General features: G+C 49.9%; 1 protein-coding gene across 1 annotated transcript; it reads right to left on the bottom strand.

Moving 5' to 3' along the window:
* Positions 1-2105: 2105 nt before the first annotated feature.
* SLC4A9 (solute carrier family 4 member 9) lies at positions 2106-16136 on the bottom strand. The gene is made up of 22 exons (XM_032250417.1): positions 15703-16136; positions 15197-15357; positions 14802-14912; positions 14311-14366; positions 14000-14157; positions 13649-13736; positions 13130-13284; positions 12640-12756; positions 12292-12466; positions 12000-12133; positions 11564-11826; positions 10597-10655; positions 10154-10342; positions 9915-10028; positions 8605-8766; positions 8299-8477; positions 7534-7606; positions 4900-4968; positions 4472-4645; positions 3699-3854; positions 3236-3334; positions 2106-2280 (listed from the first exon to the last, which is right to left on the bottom strand). The coding sequence occupies exons 1-21, from the start codon at positions 15930-15932 to the stop codon at positions 3281-3283; spliced, it is 2877 nt and encodes a 958-aa protein (XP_032106308.1). The 5' UTR covers positions 15933-16136; the 3' UTR covers positions 2106-2280; positions 3236-3280.
* Positions 16137-17316: the final 1180 nt, after the last annotated feature.

The raw sequence follows: 17316 nt of genomic DNA, 5'->3' as shown, positions 1-17316 counted from the left end.
GGTGAGCCGAGATCGCGCCATTGCACTCCAGCCTGGGTAACATGAGTAAAACTCTGTGTCAAAAAAAAAAAAAAAAAAAAAAAAAAGAATTTTAATCAACTTAAACTTTCCACAAAGCAACCACCAGGCCCCAGTGGCTTCACCAGTGAATTATTTGAGTCAATAGAAAACTGGATAATTGAACTGTGGTAGAGTTATACAATGGAGTGCTTCCTAGCAATGAAAACAAACTATAACTACATGCATCAACATTATTTTTCTGTTTTTATTTTTTTTTTGGAGATAGAGTCTTACTCTGTCACCCAGGCTGGAGTGCAGTGGTATGATCTTGGCTCACTGCAACTTCTGTCTCCTGGTTCAAGTGATTCTCCTGCCTCAGCCTCCCGAGTAGCTGGCATCACAGGCACATGCCACCATGCCCAGATAATATTTGTATTTTTAGTAGATATGAGTTTTCACCATGTTGGTCTCAAACCCCTGACCTCATGTGATCTGCCCACCTTGGTCCCTGAAAGTGCAGGGATTACAGGTGTAAACCATCATGCCTGGCCCAATATTTTTTTTATCTTGCTGCCTTATTTTTTTTTTTTTTTTTTTTGGAAATGACTACTGCAGTATGTCTTGCTTCTTTTTTAAAAAAAAAAAAAAAATTTTTTTTTTGAGACAGGTTCTTGCTCTGTTGCCAAGTCTGGAGTGCAGTGTCATTATCATGGCTCACCGCAGCCTCAACCTCCTGGGCTCAAGCAATCCTCCAGGCTCAAGCGATCCTCCTGCCTCAGCTTCCTGAGTAGCTGGGACCACAGGTGTGCACCACCACACCTAGCTAATTTTTTTTGTTGTTGTTTTTGTGTGAAAACGAGGTTTCACTATGTTGTTCAGGCTGCTCTCCAACTCCTGGGCTCAAGCAATACTCTCACCTCAGCCTCCCAGTATGTGTAAAAAACAATTTCAAACAGAAGAATAATTATTCTGGAAAGACTGTCGTTTTCTGTTTGCAAGCTGAAAAGAGTTCCCTGATAGCCCTTAAATTCTGTAAAAGAGAATCTGTGAGGACAGAAAGTTCAAAATGGGAAGCATTTCGTGGCTCAGGACCTTTTAATGAGTAAAGAGTGTATAGGGCCTGATCAGTCCTTCTGGCTCACCAGCCTTTCCTAAGCGCACAGCAAACAGGCTTGCTTCCTGCCACTCTCCACCCTCAGGTCAGGAGGTAACTGAGGTCTTGGCAGCTGCCCTTCAGTCCTGCCCCAAACCAACTGAGCATCTGGAAGTTAAACCAAAGGCCAGCAATGTCCTGACTTCGTGAGTAAGCTCCTGTGAACTGAGAGAAGACATGGTGAGGCCAAAACAAGTGCTCATGAGACATACTACTGAAAGAACAGAGCAAAAAGAGTGATAAGAGATAAGGAAAGCCCAGGAAATCTTGTTTGGGGCCAGCCAGTGAATCCCCCTTTCTCTCTCCAGTCCCCCAAATTTCCTATTGCTCTTAGTGTCAAAGGCCCTTAGGCTCTTGGGCTTGGAGAAGCATGAAGAGGAGGGTGTTCTATGGCCCAAAAGAGAGTTTGTTTTTGTTGTTGTTGTTGTTGTTGTTGTTGTTTTGAGACAGAGTCTCACTCTGTGGCCGAGGTTGGAGTGCAGTGGCACAATCTCAGCTCACTGCAACCTCCACCTCCTGGGTTCAAACAATTCTCTGGCCTCAGCCTCCTGAATGGCTGGGACTACAGGCGCATGCCACCATGACCTGCTAATTTTTTGTATTTTTAGTAGAGACAGTGTTTCACCGTGTTAGGTAGGATTGTCTCTATCTCCTGACCTCATGATCCCCCCACCTTGGCCTGCCAAAGTGCTGGGATTACAGGCGTGAGCCACCATGCCCGGCCTTGTTTTTGGTTTTGTTTTTGTTTTGAGACGGAGTTTCTCTGTCACCCAGGCTGGAGTGCAGTGGTGCAATTTTGGCTCACTGCAACCTCCACATCTCTGCCTCCCCAGTTCAAGAGATTCTCCTGCCTCAGCCTCTTACAGACATGCACCACCATGCCCAGCTAATTTTTGTATTTTTAGTAGAAACGGGGTTTCACTATGTTGGGCAGGCTGGTCTCAAACTCCTGACCTTGGATAATCTGCCCACATCCGCCTCCCAAGGTGCTGGGATTACAGGCATGAGTCACTGTACCCAGCCCCAAAAGAGAGTTCAGCTTATTAAGGGCAACCAGTTCCAGGCTTTTGTACATGCTGTGGCCTCTGCTTAGAATATTTCCCCTTCATCTTGTTCTGGCTTGCTCCTTTTAAAAAAAAAAAAAATTAGAGACAGGATCTTACTATGTTGCCCAGGCTGGAGTGCAGTGGCTATTCACAGGCATGATCATTGCACACTACAGCTTGAACTCCTGGACTCAAAGAATCCCCTTGGCTCAGCATCCCTAGTAGCTGGGACTGCAATTGTGTGCCACTGTGCCCAGTTACCTGGCTAGCTTCTATTCCTTCTTTGAATTTCAAATTATGGACAATTTCCTCTTAGAAGTGGAACTCCCACCACCCAGCCAGCCACCACCACCCCACCTTCACCAACTCTTACCACTCCACCTTACTGTTCTCCAAGAAGAGGTTAGAAGCCCTGCTCCCATGGCCTGTTCTTCCTTTATCAGAACTATCCCATTCTAACAGTCGTCTATTTATTTGTCTACTTTCCCACTGGGATTTAAGCTTCCTGAGGCAAGGGATCATGACTGTCTTACTACTGTATCTCTAGTACCAAGATATGCATGATAGGTCCTCAGAAAATGCTTGATATATGGGTGAATAAAATGAAGGAATGGCAGAGAGGACAATTGGCTCCACATGTCTAGAGAGTGGTTCTCAGCAGCCTAAGGGAGGAGCCTTCCAGGCAAGGGAAAGGAGCACGAGGCTTTCTCCCTTCCTCTCCTTCCAGCTCCTTCCCATTTCTTTTGCCCTGGCACCACCCACTCCCCACCAACACCCATCTCCACTTCCCTTTTAGTGTGAGTTTGAGCTCCCTCTACTGACCAAACTTCAGAACCACAGGTAGCTAAGCCCAGGCACCCTTGCCAGTTATTCTTCGCTAGGAAAAGACCCTTCTACACTCCAGCACTCCGAATCTAGGATTCCTAAGGGACTGGAGTAAGGAGAAAACAGGGCTTGTCAACACACCGGAGAGTTCCAAGGTCTGAGCCCACAGCTCCGATCCTCAACATCAGCAGCACTTCACTCACACCCTCACCTCATGCTGTTTCCTGGGGTCTCCACTCCCAGACTCCTACTCCAGCTAATTCACAGAAATGTTGATTTCTGGAGCCTTTGGCCGATACATCAGCTCTGACTGTGGAAGACAGACCCCCAAGACAGATTGAGGAGAAACAGAAAAACAGATAATGAGACACAACATAGAGGAAGGGACCCACTGACCGGATATAAACCCACAGTGAGACAAAGATCAGAGTTGAGAAAGACAGCCCACTTGAGCTGAAGCCTCAGCCCTTTCCACCCATATCGAGGGCCCGTGTCCTATGGAGAAAGATTTCCCTGACCCCTTCAGTTTGCCTATGTCCATATACAGCTAAGGGAAGTGACTGTTGATCAGATCTGCAGGCTCAATGGAGATATTATTTAGGGACAGCTCCTGGACAAGAACACTCTCCTAAGCCCTGCCACATTCCCTTGAGAGGACCCAGTCCAGAGCTCACATCTTCACTGTCATTTCCACTGAACGAGTGCTCTGACTCCAGCCCCTTCTCAGGGATGCTTCTTTCCTCCTCTGGCATCAGCTCATCCAGCCAGAGGAGTTCCTGTGGTGAGAAGACCCTCTCCAGGGCCTTTCGGACCCCCACAAGGCCCAACAACTGCAGGAATAGAAACACAGCCCAGGCCTGTCAGCAACAGCAATAGGAACATTAACAATAGTAACATGTATCGAGCATTTCCTATGTGCTAGGCATTGTGTATCAGTTTCACTGAATGCTAACACATTCCTATGAGGTAGATAGAATAATTATTCCCATTGTACAGAGAAGGAAACTGAGACCCCGAGTGATTAGTTACTTCCCAGAGGTCACACGTCTGGGATGTAGTAAGCAGATTGGTTCTACCGCAAAGCCTATGATTCTTAACTTCCTCAGTAAGAACAAGGCTAGAAGCCACCTGTGTTATCACCTCACTGAGTAACAAAAGTGTCATGATTTCCTCTCCCAAGACCTCAGATTTCTTCTGGGTTTTATATTCCTACCTGTGGCTGATCACTCCAAAGAGGTTGGGAAAAGGGGTGACTCAGGTGTCTCAGGACTAGTCCAAACCTAGGTATCATTCTGCCATCTTTTACTTTGTCTTAGTATTCCCAACCAGGGAGAGCCACAGCGAGTGAGAGGGGAGATTCTTCCTCTTGTGGAGGCCTTGGCCACCCTTCCAGACTCAAAGTCCCCCATGACCCTCTAGGACACAGTTCAACCCTGCCTCAGGTTACCATGAGGGGGAAGATGATGGCTGCAGGGGTGGACTTGATTATCCAAAGCAGCCCCAGACAGGCAAGTTGGATGGCTGTGAAGAGGTGGACCCTGGTCAGAGGCACATGCCGTAAGAGTAGCAGGTCTGGCTGGTGTTTTGCTGGCATCAACAACAGCTTTACTCTCTTAGTGAACTAGGGGAACAAGAGGAAGAAGAAAGCAAGGCACTCAGGTAGCCTGACAGGAGGGTGTCACTGATAGCTATCTTAGCCCAGCACAGGGAGCAGGGGTAGAAACATGGCAGCCGAGTCCCTGAGCCCACAGGAGAAAGAGGATACGAGGGGAATTGGCAAGTGTAGGCAGGAGATGCCAGCATAAAAGAAAAAAGGAATGGGGTTGCTAAGTAATTTTTTTTTTTTTTTTGGCTAGGTGATTTTAATGGGCTCACCTGAATGCTGCTAAGTGCTGCCACCCCCATGTACAGGAAGATGCCATAGAGCACAGGCATTGGGATAAACTGGTAGAAAGAAGCAGAGAATTGGCAAAGTTTACCTCTGCCAACCTCCCAGATGCCCCAGGATGCCTAGATGCCCTAGATGCCTAGATGCCCCTAGCATCTAGCATCCAGGTCTGCCCAGGTCTTGCCTTTCCTTTCACACTTTACATACCTAATCTTACTGAATCCTCAGATCAATCAGATGAAGTAAGTGTTATTATTGCCTTCATTTTGCAGATGGGGAAATTGAATTTCAGAGGGACTAGGTAACTTTGTCCATTACCTGGCCTACCACTCCAATCTTAACTATCACATTTCCCTCTGTTCTTTATGCTCCTACTATACTATACTTTCCTTCCCTCAACAAGCCCAAGTTTGTTCCTACGCCTTGCAAAGCCTTTTGTTTTGCTGTTCCCTCCACCTAAAAGGCTCTTCCCCCGGACTTTCTCATGACCAGTTTCTTCTTACTACTCATGGCTCATCTCATGATACCCCCAAGGGTCTTCACTGACTTTTTGACTTCAGGCCCAATCTTAAGTAGCCCCTGGCACTCTTAATCATCTTATCCTCTTTTATTTTTCATAGAAGTGATCACTATCTAAAGTTATCCTATTGTTTTATTTTTATTTTATTTTATTTTTTGAGACAGAGTTTCACTCTTTCACCCATGCTGGAGTGAAGTGTCGTGATTTCACAACACTGCAACCTCCACCCACCAGGTTCAAGCAATTCTCATGCCTCAGCCTCCCAAGTAGCTGGGATTATAGGCGCTTGCCACCATGCCCAGCTAACTTTTATATTTTTAGTAGAGACGAGGTTTTGCCATGTTGGCCAGGCTGGTCTCAAACTCCTGACCTCAGGTGATATATCCGCCTTGGCCTCCCAAAGTGCTGGGATTACAGGCATGAGCCACCATGGCCGGCCCCTTGTTTTAATTTTTAAAAATCTTTCTCCTTTCACCATATTGCAAGGTTGGAAAAATGATCTCTTTTGACCACCATTGTTTCCCCAGTACCTAGAACAGTGCTTAGCATATGGGTTTTTGTTTGTTTTTTTGTGTGTGTGTTTCTGTTTTATTTTTGTTTTTTGCTTTTTGAGACAGGATCTCACTCTGTTGTCCAGGCTGGAGTGGTGTCACAAACATGGCTTATTGCAGCCTAGACCACCTGGGCTCAAGTAACGCTCCCACCTCAGCCTCCCGAGTAGCTGGGACCACAGGTGCACACCACCACGCCCAGCTAATTTTTGTATTTTTTGTAGAGACAGAGTTTGACCATGTTGCACAAGCTGGTCTCAAACTCCTGAGCTCAAGCAATCCGCCTAGCTCGGCCTCCCAAAGTGCTGGGATTACAGGTGTGAGCCACCGCACCTGGCCTGGCATATGGTTTATGCTCTAAATGTCTATGAATGAGAGTCACCCAGTTAGTAAGTGGCTGATCCGGTTCATCTGGCTCTTTCCCTACTCCACTGTCACCCAGCTTTCATGACCTTTCCCTTGCCTAACCTTTTGTCGTCCTGCCAGTGACTCTTGTCTGACATTCTTCACACCCTCCTTGACTGCTTTGCTATTTTGGCTCATTGAACCTTTCTGCTATTACTTGTTACTTAATTTTTCCTTGTGTGTATGTTGCTGGTAGGGGCTTGGTTCCATGTTTCTTTTTAATATTCCCCTAAGCCCCACTTCTTCCAGGTGCCTAGCAGTCTTGCATATGGCACATATTCTATATACCTCTGGTGAAGGAGAAGTGAAGGCTTTTTGCCCCAAAGTTTTTCTGGGGTACTAGAGCCACACCTTTTTTTTTTTTTTTTTTTTTTGAGACAGTTTTGCTCTTGTCATCCAGTGATCACCACTCACTGCACTCTCAAACTCCTGGGCTCAAGTGATCCTTCTACCTCAGGCACGCACCACCATGCCCAGCTACTTTTTTTAGTTTTTTGTTTGTTTGTTTGTTTGTTTTTAAGACGGGGTTTCACCATGTTGGTCAGGCTGGTTTTGAACTCCCAACCTCAGGTGATCCACCCACCTTGGCCTCCAAAGTGCTTGGATTACAGGCGTGGGCCACCACGCCCAGCCTTTTTTTTTAGTTTTTATAGAGTCAGGGTCTCCTTATGTTGCCCACTCTCAAACTCCTGCACTCAAGTGATTCTCCCACCTTAGCCTCCCAAAGTGCTGGGATTACAGGTATGAGCCACCACACCTGGCCTGATCATACTCTTAGTCTCAGGTTTGTTGGGAGGCTAGAGCAAGGATAGCACTTAGACCCTAGGGGATGGTGGTGGCACACTCACACCTTGCTCCTCTGGGTAGAAAGCCCACTGGATAAGAGTTTGGGTTCTCAGACAGATCTGAAAAACCAGCTCTTCTGATGGGCTCTTGCAAATTACTTTGCCTCTTTAACCTTCAGCTGCCTCATTTGTAAAATACATATTCCTCTCAGGATTAATGTGAGGATTAAATGAGACCACATATGGAGAAAACTTAATAGAGCGCCTGGCACACTGTAAGTGTTCAACTAGTGTCAGTTCTTGCTGTGCTTCCTATTATTACGGCACTGACCCAGATCCTGGCTTGTCTAACAAAGGTACCTTGAGCACAGGTGCCAGGAAGATGGAGACTCCTGTAAGGATGAACACCACCAGGCCTGTCAGCCTCTGCTCCCTGTAGGAAGAGGGAGGAGTTAGCTGGGGTCTGGGAGAGGGAGAGCCCCTGGGGTACACAGACTGGAGATCCTGGCTGAACACCAGTATGGACCCTGGCAGCGAACGGAAACTAGAGGAATACCCCAGTAGGTCACCTGGAGGGATGGGCCCTTAACTTGATGTGAAAAATTGGTGGAGAGGAAGGGGCAGAGCACTTCAAGGTAAGAATCCCAGACCTCTCCATCAATTCAAGTTCATAATTGCCCCTCATTTTTATTTTGATGGAAAATTAGCAATTTTTACATTGCCATAAAGATTTACATTTCACAATTTATAAAGTTGATTTCATATACTTTAGATACTTAGACTGTTTCCAACAGTTCCAAAATTGCTTTTAGGATGGATTCCTTTGTAACTTCTACATTGAGTGAGGATTCTTAGGTGGCACCTGACCCTCCACTTCAGCCCTGGCTGCCTCTAGCTTTGCAGGGATGATGCTCCTCTTGAGGCCCCTCCCCATCCCCATGGCTGAGGGAAGAGAGGGGAAGATCTGACTCACCCATCTCAGGGCCCAGAACACACTCATTCTGCCACTGCAGTGCTTGTGGGACACAAGCTTAGAATTTAAGCTGCCCAAATAACTCTGTCATGTTCCCCATTGCCCTACCTTGCTACCCACCTCTTACTCTGCTTCCTAAATACTACCCTCACCTGATACCCAGGAAGTTGGGGAGCTCCCCGGGAGCACAGGCTCTGCTCTCTCTCCGAAGACTGTCCATGTGAGCCAGGGAGATGACAGTGGCTGAGACATACCAAGGCAGTCCAAGCACTGATGTGAGTAACATCAGCATAGCCACACAGAAGAGGTCCAGGTGGAAGCCAGCTCCCTTCTGCAGGTAGTGGTAGGGGCAATAAGGATGAAGCTAGCCCAGGCCTGGGCCCTCTGTCCTCTGAGGTTAGGGGATGGGGAGCCTAGATGCACCCCTGGAGCTTCTGTTCCTTGGTCTAGGGCCTTACCTTCAGTCTATATTCTACGCGGTTGAGGATGACTGCTGTGATCTGCTGGTCCATGAAGATGAGGATAGACAGCAGCAGGGCAGGCAGGGCTGCTGCCACACTCCACCACCAGCGGTTGGCTCCAAAAGGTGACACCAGCCAGCCACGCCCAGGGAGTGTGGGCTGGGGGAGGGCATTTCATGGACAGGTTGGAGAGGGTCTCCCAAGAGCATCTCACCTGCACATCTCAACCTTGGCATTCTTCTACTATCTGCCCCCACCCCAAGACATTAGATGCTAGTGAGGTATGTGTGCACAGGTGGTTCAAAGCATCCTAGTGCCTTAAAAGACAGCAGAATGAAGGAAACCAGCCCTGAGGTCGGGCTGGAACCAGGGGCTCTGGACTTTGGTTCAGGGTCCCTCCCTCCCTGGAAGAGAAGGAGGTAGCAGATGTGGCCTGCATACACTTCTTGATATACTCCTTAGAGATCTCTCTCCCCCTCTCCAGGGTGGGGCAACTCAGGCTCAGACCTGCCTTGATCTGGGGCAGGGACAGGGCTGGGTGTGTCAGCGTCAACTCTGATTACAAGCATATGTGTGGGAGAAGAGGCCCTAGTTGCTGCCCTAGTTGGAGTGCCCCCGCTCTCCTGTCTTGGGGGAATTTGGAGAGGCGATCTCCAAATGCACAGACAAAGTCTAGAAGTCAGTGCTAAACTTTGTCCTGCACACTGTCATGCCCTAGAAAGGGAGTTCCAGCTTTCCTGGATCAGAGCAGACAATAAGGAGTGTGAAGAAGAGAGTGAGGAGTAGTGGGGTGGGCAGGGCCATGCCAAGGGTAGGGCGAACCCATAACAACAATATCTAACATTTATTGAGGATTTGGTATATGTTAAGCACGTGGTGAGTGCTTTCCACTATGATCTTCTGTAAACCTCAGAACAATCTATAGGGTAGCGACTATTGTCATTTTATTATTTCCATTTTATAGATGAAGAAATTGAGCTCAGAAATGTGCATTAACTTGCCTAATGCATAGCTGGGAAGTGGAAGAACTGGAACCAGAACCCAGAGCTGGCTGACCAGAACCCATTCTCTTAACCCATACCCTGTAATAATAGCTACTATGTATTCTCTGTACTCACATGTCTGCTGCAATAGCTCATTTAATCCTCACAGCAACCCTGTGAGGCCATTATTATTACTATCGCTAGCTTATGAGTGAAGAAAAAAGCTTAGCTAAGAGAAGTGTGGGATTTATGCATTTTCCTTCCCCATAGTCTGCTGGCCCTGCTTTCCCCGCTGGTCCCCCAACCTTCTTCCCTTGCTCTCACCTTGAACTCTCTGGGCACCATGAGCTTTGGTGTGGCTAGGCCCAGGAAAGCATCAAGGCCACAGCCCAGCAGGATGGCCAGGACTGAGGAGAAGTCACTGAGCCCTCTGCGTACCTGGCACACAGTGGACACTCAGTCAGGTCCAGGCCTGCCATCCCCCTTTTTCCATACCACTTCCCTTTCACAGATAGGACCCAAAGCCTAGAGTCAGGCCTCTCCCACAGAAAGGTGACACTCACCACAGAGGGGAAGAAGCGGCTGGTCTTTATACACTTGAGGGCCATAGCAAAGAAGAAGGAAGTAAGGAAGAGGAGGAGGGAGAAGAAGGCAATGTCTGGGACTGTATGACAGCCAGGGCCACGAGGGTGGCCTCCCTGCCGTGTGCACTCAGGTGGCGGCAGCAAGGATGCATTGATCAGGCCTAGGTCCTGTACAGAGGAGGGTCAGGGATGGGGTTACAGGCAACGGAGTAAATGTCCTGCTCTCTTGGTCCCATCTCAAGGGTGGAGGGCCCCACAGAGATTCCAAGGGTCCAGGATGGGAAGTTCCCAGCTGTAGGAAATGGCTAAGCCTCACAGACCTATGAAAATTTCCTTAGCCTATGGGTAGGAAGAGCTAGGAACCACTGACTGCCTTGGCCTCCACCCTTTCCTTCCTAGAACCTCCAGGAGCAGCCCCTCACCATGCTTAAGATGTCATCTCTGTCTTTTGGCCTTGTCCTTGTCCATTGAGACTCATTTCCTGGGAAGCAGAGAATAATTCAGGTGTATGTTCCCTCCCCTGGGAACCTTCTCCAGCTCCATAAAATTCTAATCTGATGGGTCCACCTGAACCAGAGTTCTTAATTTCGACTCATCTGTCTGCTGACTCCATCATTACCAAGTGTGTACTTCTCAGGACATTGTCTCATGCCCTTGTCCTCTCAAGTTCTTTTCCCATCTGCATCCCTGGTACCAAGCACAGGACCTGGCCACAGCAGATGCTCAGCAAATGTTGGCTGAATGGAGGAGTATACAAATCTGTTTGTTTCCACCAGGGCTAGAACTGGTCTTATTCATGCCTAGCACTGATAGAAGAACATGTAGAGAGGCCACTTCTTACCAGTGTGGTGTTGCCTTCCATGTGGAAGGATATATGCAAGTGTAATACTCCAAGCCTCTCTCCACCTGGCCGGCCACTTTCACCAAGAAGACCAGTGATTTATTTGATTGGTGATTTCTGGAGATGACGCTGAGCATACCTGGCCCTGCCCCTTTCTCTCCCCTCTCTCAAGTAAAAGTTGCCTGCTTGACGAATGTGTTTAGCGGTGCTCCTATGGGGCAAGATAGTCTCAACTTGACTATCCATGCTTCCATGACTGGTGGGTAAGTCAATCAAATTTTGGCTTCATCATTAGGAAGCCCATTCACCCAGAGATATAACCCATGTATGTTCCTCTATCAGTGTTGTCAGAAAGGAAGATGACATTGGGCCTTCTGTTGTCTTATCTCAACTGATTCAGAACAGAGTGGAAATGGTACTGCCAGTTATTAGGTGAGTAAGTACGCAGCATTTTGCTGAACTTAATCAGGGAGGATAGTAAGGGTGCAACCCCTCCCCTTCCCTACATCCTTCTTCACCTGGCCAAGGTCCCTGTTTCCCTTACCCACCTCCTGGGCCTGGGTATTGGCAGAGGCACCCATAGGCAGAGGATCCAGCCTTCTGGATAGGATAGGTATGGGCCAAGTTCAGCATTTTGCCCACAGCATCATAAATGAAGATGAGGCTGATGAGGGCACAGAAACCTTCCTCAGTGAAGCGGGTGAAGTAGCGCACCAGCACGCTGGCCTCTGTGGCCACCAGCACCAGGCAAAAGGTAGCTACCCAGATGCCCACCCATAGGCGGAAGGGCAGGTAGTCCAGGCTGTAATCTCTGTGGGGATGAGAGACAGGCAAGGCTTAGCAGGGCTTTCTGCTTCCCACCAAACCCAGGTCAGATGTCCCTCAACCCAGACAGGTAGCTCCCACCCTCTCCTATTCACCCAACCAGGAGCAGGTTGACCATGGCACTAGTGGGAGTCTAGTGATGGTGGGGAGCCCTCCTACCTGCTGAAAGAGAAGAGCAGGCGCTCAAAGACCAGCACTGGCCCAGTGCTGCTCAGGATGGTGAGGGGCTGGCCTGCCATCAGGCAGAAGGCAGCTCCAGCCACTGCTGTGCCCAGGAAACTTTCCATCACTCCCTGGAAGCCAACAGGGACTCAGCACAGAACCCTGGAGTTCTCACAACGGGACCCCAAGCTTTGGGAGAGCCTCCTTAACTTACCCATGGTCCCAGGAGAAGGGACGGACTGGGGGACACCAAAGCTTGTGCCTGCCCCCTTCACAGAACCCTACCCACCTGGGCACCATCAGTGGCGTCTCCCAGCAGACCCCCAAAAGTGATGGCATTAGTGACAGTGGCCAGGTAAATGTAGAGTACAGCCGAGAAGCACTGGAGATGCAGGGCGTCCAAGAAATCGCTGGGGTACCACGGAGCCTTCCTGCGCACGTCCTGAAAAAGGCCCCCAAACAGCCTCCCGCCCGAGGGTCGTCAGTGATCCAGGTTTTCACACTCCACACCCTCATCCCTGCTACTTTCCCTGTGGCTGGGTGAGCCCCTCCCACAGTGAGCAGACACCTCTTGTTTCCCTGTGACTCTTCCCCTCCTTCAGGTCCCTTACCCTTGCTTCCTCCCAGCTCGCCTCACCTGCCAGTCCGCTGCAACTCAGGGCTGGGGGCGTGCGGGTCATGGCGGTGCCTGTCCTCAGCCGAGGTCAGGCACGGGACTGTGGGACCTTTGATCTCCCGCTGTTGCGAGGGAAGCCTGAGGAGGAAGGAGGGAAACGCCAGGTTGTCTGAGGCTCTCCGCCAGTCCGCGACTCAGTCCAGAGCCCGTGGCGCCCTGCCCCCTGGCGGCTGCTCGTGTCTCTGCCAGCGAGGGAACCATGGCGACACATGGGCCTCAAGAAGATCCAGGGCATACTGCGACCTGTGAAAGCCAGACTCAGGCAGGGAAGGTCTTTGTTCAGGTCTCTTAGCGAGAGGTTAGTCCAGCAGAACTCAGAGTTAGGTCTACCTGACTCTAAATCCAAAGATAGGTCCCTATCTCTTTCCTGGGACCCTGTCCCTCCTCAACAATGGAACTAGACCCAGGGCCTGTGGGCAGGAATCGGTATGGGATGATGGCTCCCAGGTACCTTTTGTGCTGAGATGGCAGACATTTGGGCGGGGGAATCCGGGCTGTTGGGTCCCACCGACCTGGGGGAAGCACCGTCACCTCCTCTAGGAAAGCATCTAGGGCTGCCAGAACGTCATGAAGGTTGCTGGCCCGACGAACTGACCACTGGAATTGCTGTGGATGGGGGCACAGAATGGGTGGTAAGTGCAAATCTGGTCTCTTACATGCATTTTCGTAGTCTCAAAACTAGACACAAGTCACATAAGCAGACAAGTCATTCACATTTTCATTTATGCATGGATTCATTCATTCATTCATTCAGTGGGTATCTATTGAGTGTCTACAGTGTGCCAGCATTCAGCAGTAATGGGGCTACACTAGGAGCCAAGGAAACTTCCGTCTCAATGCTCACTCTGCCTCATTAATGTACTTAGGCAGACATAGAGTCCACACACACACTCACATGAGCCTATGCATGCATGCGTGCATGTGTACACACATAGTTATACACGCACACACCCACCCCTGCCCAGCTCACCGGGTCACTGAGGAGGACAGCTGCTGCCCGGGCCATCTCATGGTAGCCTTTGCCCAGCATAGGGGGGCCCAGGAGAAGGCAGAAAAACCTGAGGAGGGAACCAGGCCCCAGAGATTCACAAGCTGCTTTCCCACAGGGCAGCCCTGGCCTCTGACACTCAGCTCTGACCTATCAGCTCCCATACACACACATATTTGCCTACCTACCCTGCAGTCCTGACTACTACTTCTTCCCTAAACCCCTGAGTACCATCTTCCCCACAGCCTCAGAGAATGAACTGATCCTCCTTCCCCTCCCCAGTAAAGACCCTCCTAGGTTCCATGATCCCTGACTCCCACTCAGTAGCCTCACCTGCTTGGGAGGGACACCTCAGTAAGGGACCCCAGTACCACAGGGTCCCGCAGTCGAACAAAGGCTCCCAGTGGCTGCGCCAGGAAGCCCAGCTCCCCTGACAGCACAGTCCCTGCCTCAGCCCCTGGAGGCAGCTTCTGTCTCAGAGGGTTCTGACGCTGGGTGGGGGTTCAAGGAGACACAGAGTATGAAAGGTTATTTGGGGAGGGTAAGATCTCAACTGATGAGAAACCCAGTCAAAAGTAGACTTTTGTTAATTCCTAACCCCTCTCCCAGTCACTAGAGAGGGAGCCCAAGGAAGGGCCACAAACCTGTTCCCTCAGGGGGGCTTCCTCATCGTCAGAAGCCTTTCTTGAATGAGTAGAGCCTACAAAACAGGATTCTGCAGTGATTAAGAGCACAGGCTTTGGGGGTGGATCCACCAGGACTCCCTAACCAGTTTTGCCACTGACAAGCTGTAAGAATTAGAGTACAACCTTCTCTACTCTGAGCCTCTGTTTTCTCATCACTAAAACGTGGATAATTGTGGTACTTACAGGGCAGTTGTGAAGATCAAATGAAATACTGTGTGTAAAGTTCTTGGCATAGTGCCTACCAAGTACATCCCTTCACAGAACTCTCTTAGGATTCTAGCCCTCTGAATCTTCTCCCCACAACATTACCACCAGTTTCTTCTTGCTCTCAAATACTGGGTTGGGGTCTGAACTAAGCCTAGGCTACTTCTAGCCCCGGAAGGTTCAGGGGAGATCTGAGACCCTGCCACACCAGGGTCTTGGTCCTGTGCCCAGGGAGGGGCTCTCACCCCAGCAGGGCCTGGTGCCTGTGGTCTTGTAGTGCTGGGGTCTCTGCAGCAGCAAGGCCTGCAACTGTCCTCTCAGCTCTGGGCTCAGCGACTCCACCCTGGTCACCTGCTCTGGAGAACAGATAGGGGGTGTCATCTCCCTCCTGAGCATTCCCTGCCCCCACACACTTCCCCTTCTCCCTCTGCCCAGACCCCTTTCCCTTCTGGGAGTCTAGGAATGCCAGGGCCAATGAACTTGCTCCTCCACCCTGCTTTGCCATGTCCATGCTGTGACAAGGGTAGACAATCCTAGGAGGGGTGGGGGTGGGTTTTAGAAGATTCCAAGACTTTGGAGGGGAAATCCTGGGGAAAAGGCATGGCTACCCAGGCTCTTCCTGCAAAGGCTCTCCGCCTACCTACAAGCTCCAGGAGGCTCTGAGCTGGGCAGTCCAGCAGTACAAGACCCTCGGCCAGCAGGCTGCGGAGCTTCTGGAGGCTGGGTAGTGCCAGGGTGGGCACGTGGGGGGTACTCCACCGGCCTGCAGCCATTTCCAACTTCTCCTCAAACAGTACCCACCTGCAATGGAGGTGGGTAGACAGTGTTATTGGGGGCATTTCTCCCATGTCCAGGAGCCGGGATGGAGAGGAGCTAGGGAAGGGAAGGCAATGAGAGCATCCTGGGCCCAGTGGTGTGAAGTATCCCCCCACCCCTGGCAATCACCCCTCATCTTGGGTCTTGGGGATCTCAAAACTAGACTACAGAAGAGGCTGAGCATCATGGAAGGTAAGACCCTGAAATAAGGGAACACAGCTAGGAAAATCCTAATTTTGGGCAGCCCCACAAGAAGAGCTGGGGGGCATGCAGGAGGCTGTAGCTGGGGAAGGGGAAGGATCCCACAGAACTGGCTTGCATCCTACTTACCTGCCTGTCTCTCTCCACTCCAGTGCCTGGGGCCAGCCCAGTAGCTCATTCAGCTGAATGAAGAGCAGAGGGTCTTTGGGTACCCCCAGTTCCTTGCTCTCTGTGGCTGAGGGGCCATCAGGGCTAGGGCCGGGGCCGGGACCAAGGTCACTGTCCAGCTCCCCTGCAGAAACATTTGTAGGAGTACTGGAAGCTTCAAACCCCTCCTGGCCTGGCAGCTTCATTTCCATGAGGCTGGCACAGAATCTCAGAACCAGTACAGTCCTAGGTTCTGAAGCCAGGGGCCCTCTGGCTGGTTGCGTTTATAATGCATCCCCCACTGCAGCACAACACAAACAGAACAAGGCCTGCTGATGCCAGAGCCTGCCAGTCACCTACTCCCCTACTTGCTTGCCCCACCCACTGCTGGCATAAAGAGTACTTGTAAGACTAGCCTGGCCTTTCCCAGGCGCTCCAGAAATGCCCAACCTGGGGCCAAAATGTGTATGTGCATTTCCTGTGGCATCAGGTCTGATCCCACTGTGTTTTGTGTAAAGAAATGGGAGTAAATGATTGGCCTGGGTCTGAGGACTGGTACCCCAGATTTTGTTATCCCGTAACTTGTATCAAATAAAAACACCAAACACCCAGGACTGTTTTTGGTGTCACCAACACACCCCTGGGGCCACAGACACACCCATTTGGACAAACAGGCACCTAATAAATAATTGGGTCTATGGAAGCCAGACAGGGTAAGGGAGACAGCAGGCAGAGGCTCTGCTCATTAAATGGGATAATGATGGAAGACCTAGTGCCTGAGTCTTTTTCTTTTCTCTTTTCTTTTCTTCTCTTCTCTTCTCTTCTCTTCTCTTCTCTTCTCTTCTCTTCTCTTTTCTTTTCTTTTTTTCTTTTCTTTCCTTTCCTTTCCTTTCCTTTCCTTTCCTTTCCTTTCCTTTCCTTTCTTTCTTTCTTTAATACAGGGTCTCACTCTGTCACCCAGTCTGGAATGTAGTGGCACAATCACAGCTCACTGTACCTTTGACCTCCTAGGCTTAAGTGTTCCTTCCACCCCAGCTTCTCAGGTAGCTGGGACTACAGGTGCACACCACTACACTAATAAGTATATATATATTTTTGTTTGAGATGGAATCTCGCTGTCGCCCAGACTGGAGTGCAGTGGCACCATCTGGGCTCACTGTAACTACCACCTCTGGGGTTCAAGTGATTCTCCTGCCTCAGTTTCCAAGTAGCTGGAATTACAGATGTGTGCCACCACACCTGGCTAATTTTTATATTTTTAGTAGAGACAGGGTTTCACCACATTGGTCACGCTGGTCACCACCTTAGGTAATCCACCCGCCTCAGCCTCCCAAAGTGCTGGGATTACAGGTGTGAGCCACTGCGCCTGGCCACGTGGCTCATTAGTCTTAAATTCTTTTGTCCAACAACATCTAGGAATTCCCCAATTTAGTTGCATCCCTGGGACCTGCCCTTGTAACTCAACCTTGCAGTGAGGATGGAGGAGCCCACTAGGGGGGTGTGAGTGAAGCAGTTCCTGGAGCTAAATGAGCAAAGGAAAATGTGGTCCATTATTAGTAAATCTTGTTGACTCTATTTTCAGAATATACCCATAAT

Source organism: Sapajus apella, unplaced genomic scaffold, assembly GCF_009761245.1.
Source record: "Sapajus apella isolate SASKATOON/1434 unplaced genomic scaffold, GSC_monkey_1.0 scaffold71, whole genome shotgun sequence".
NCBI lineage: Eukaryota > Metazoa > Chordata > Mammalia > Primates > Cebidae > Sapajus > Sapajus apella.
Note: the sequence above shows the minus strand (reverse complement) of the source record. Positions and strands in the feature narration are given on the sequence as shown.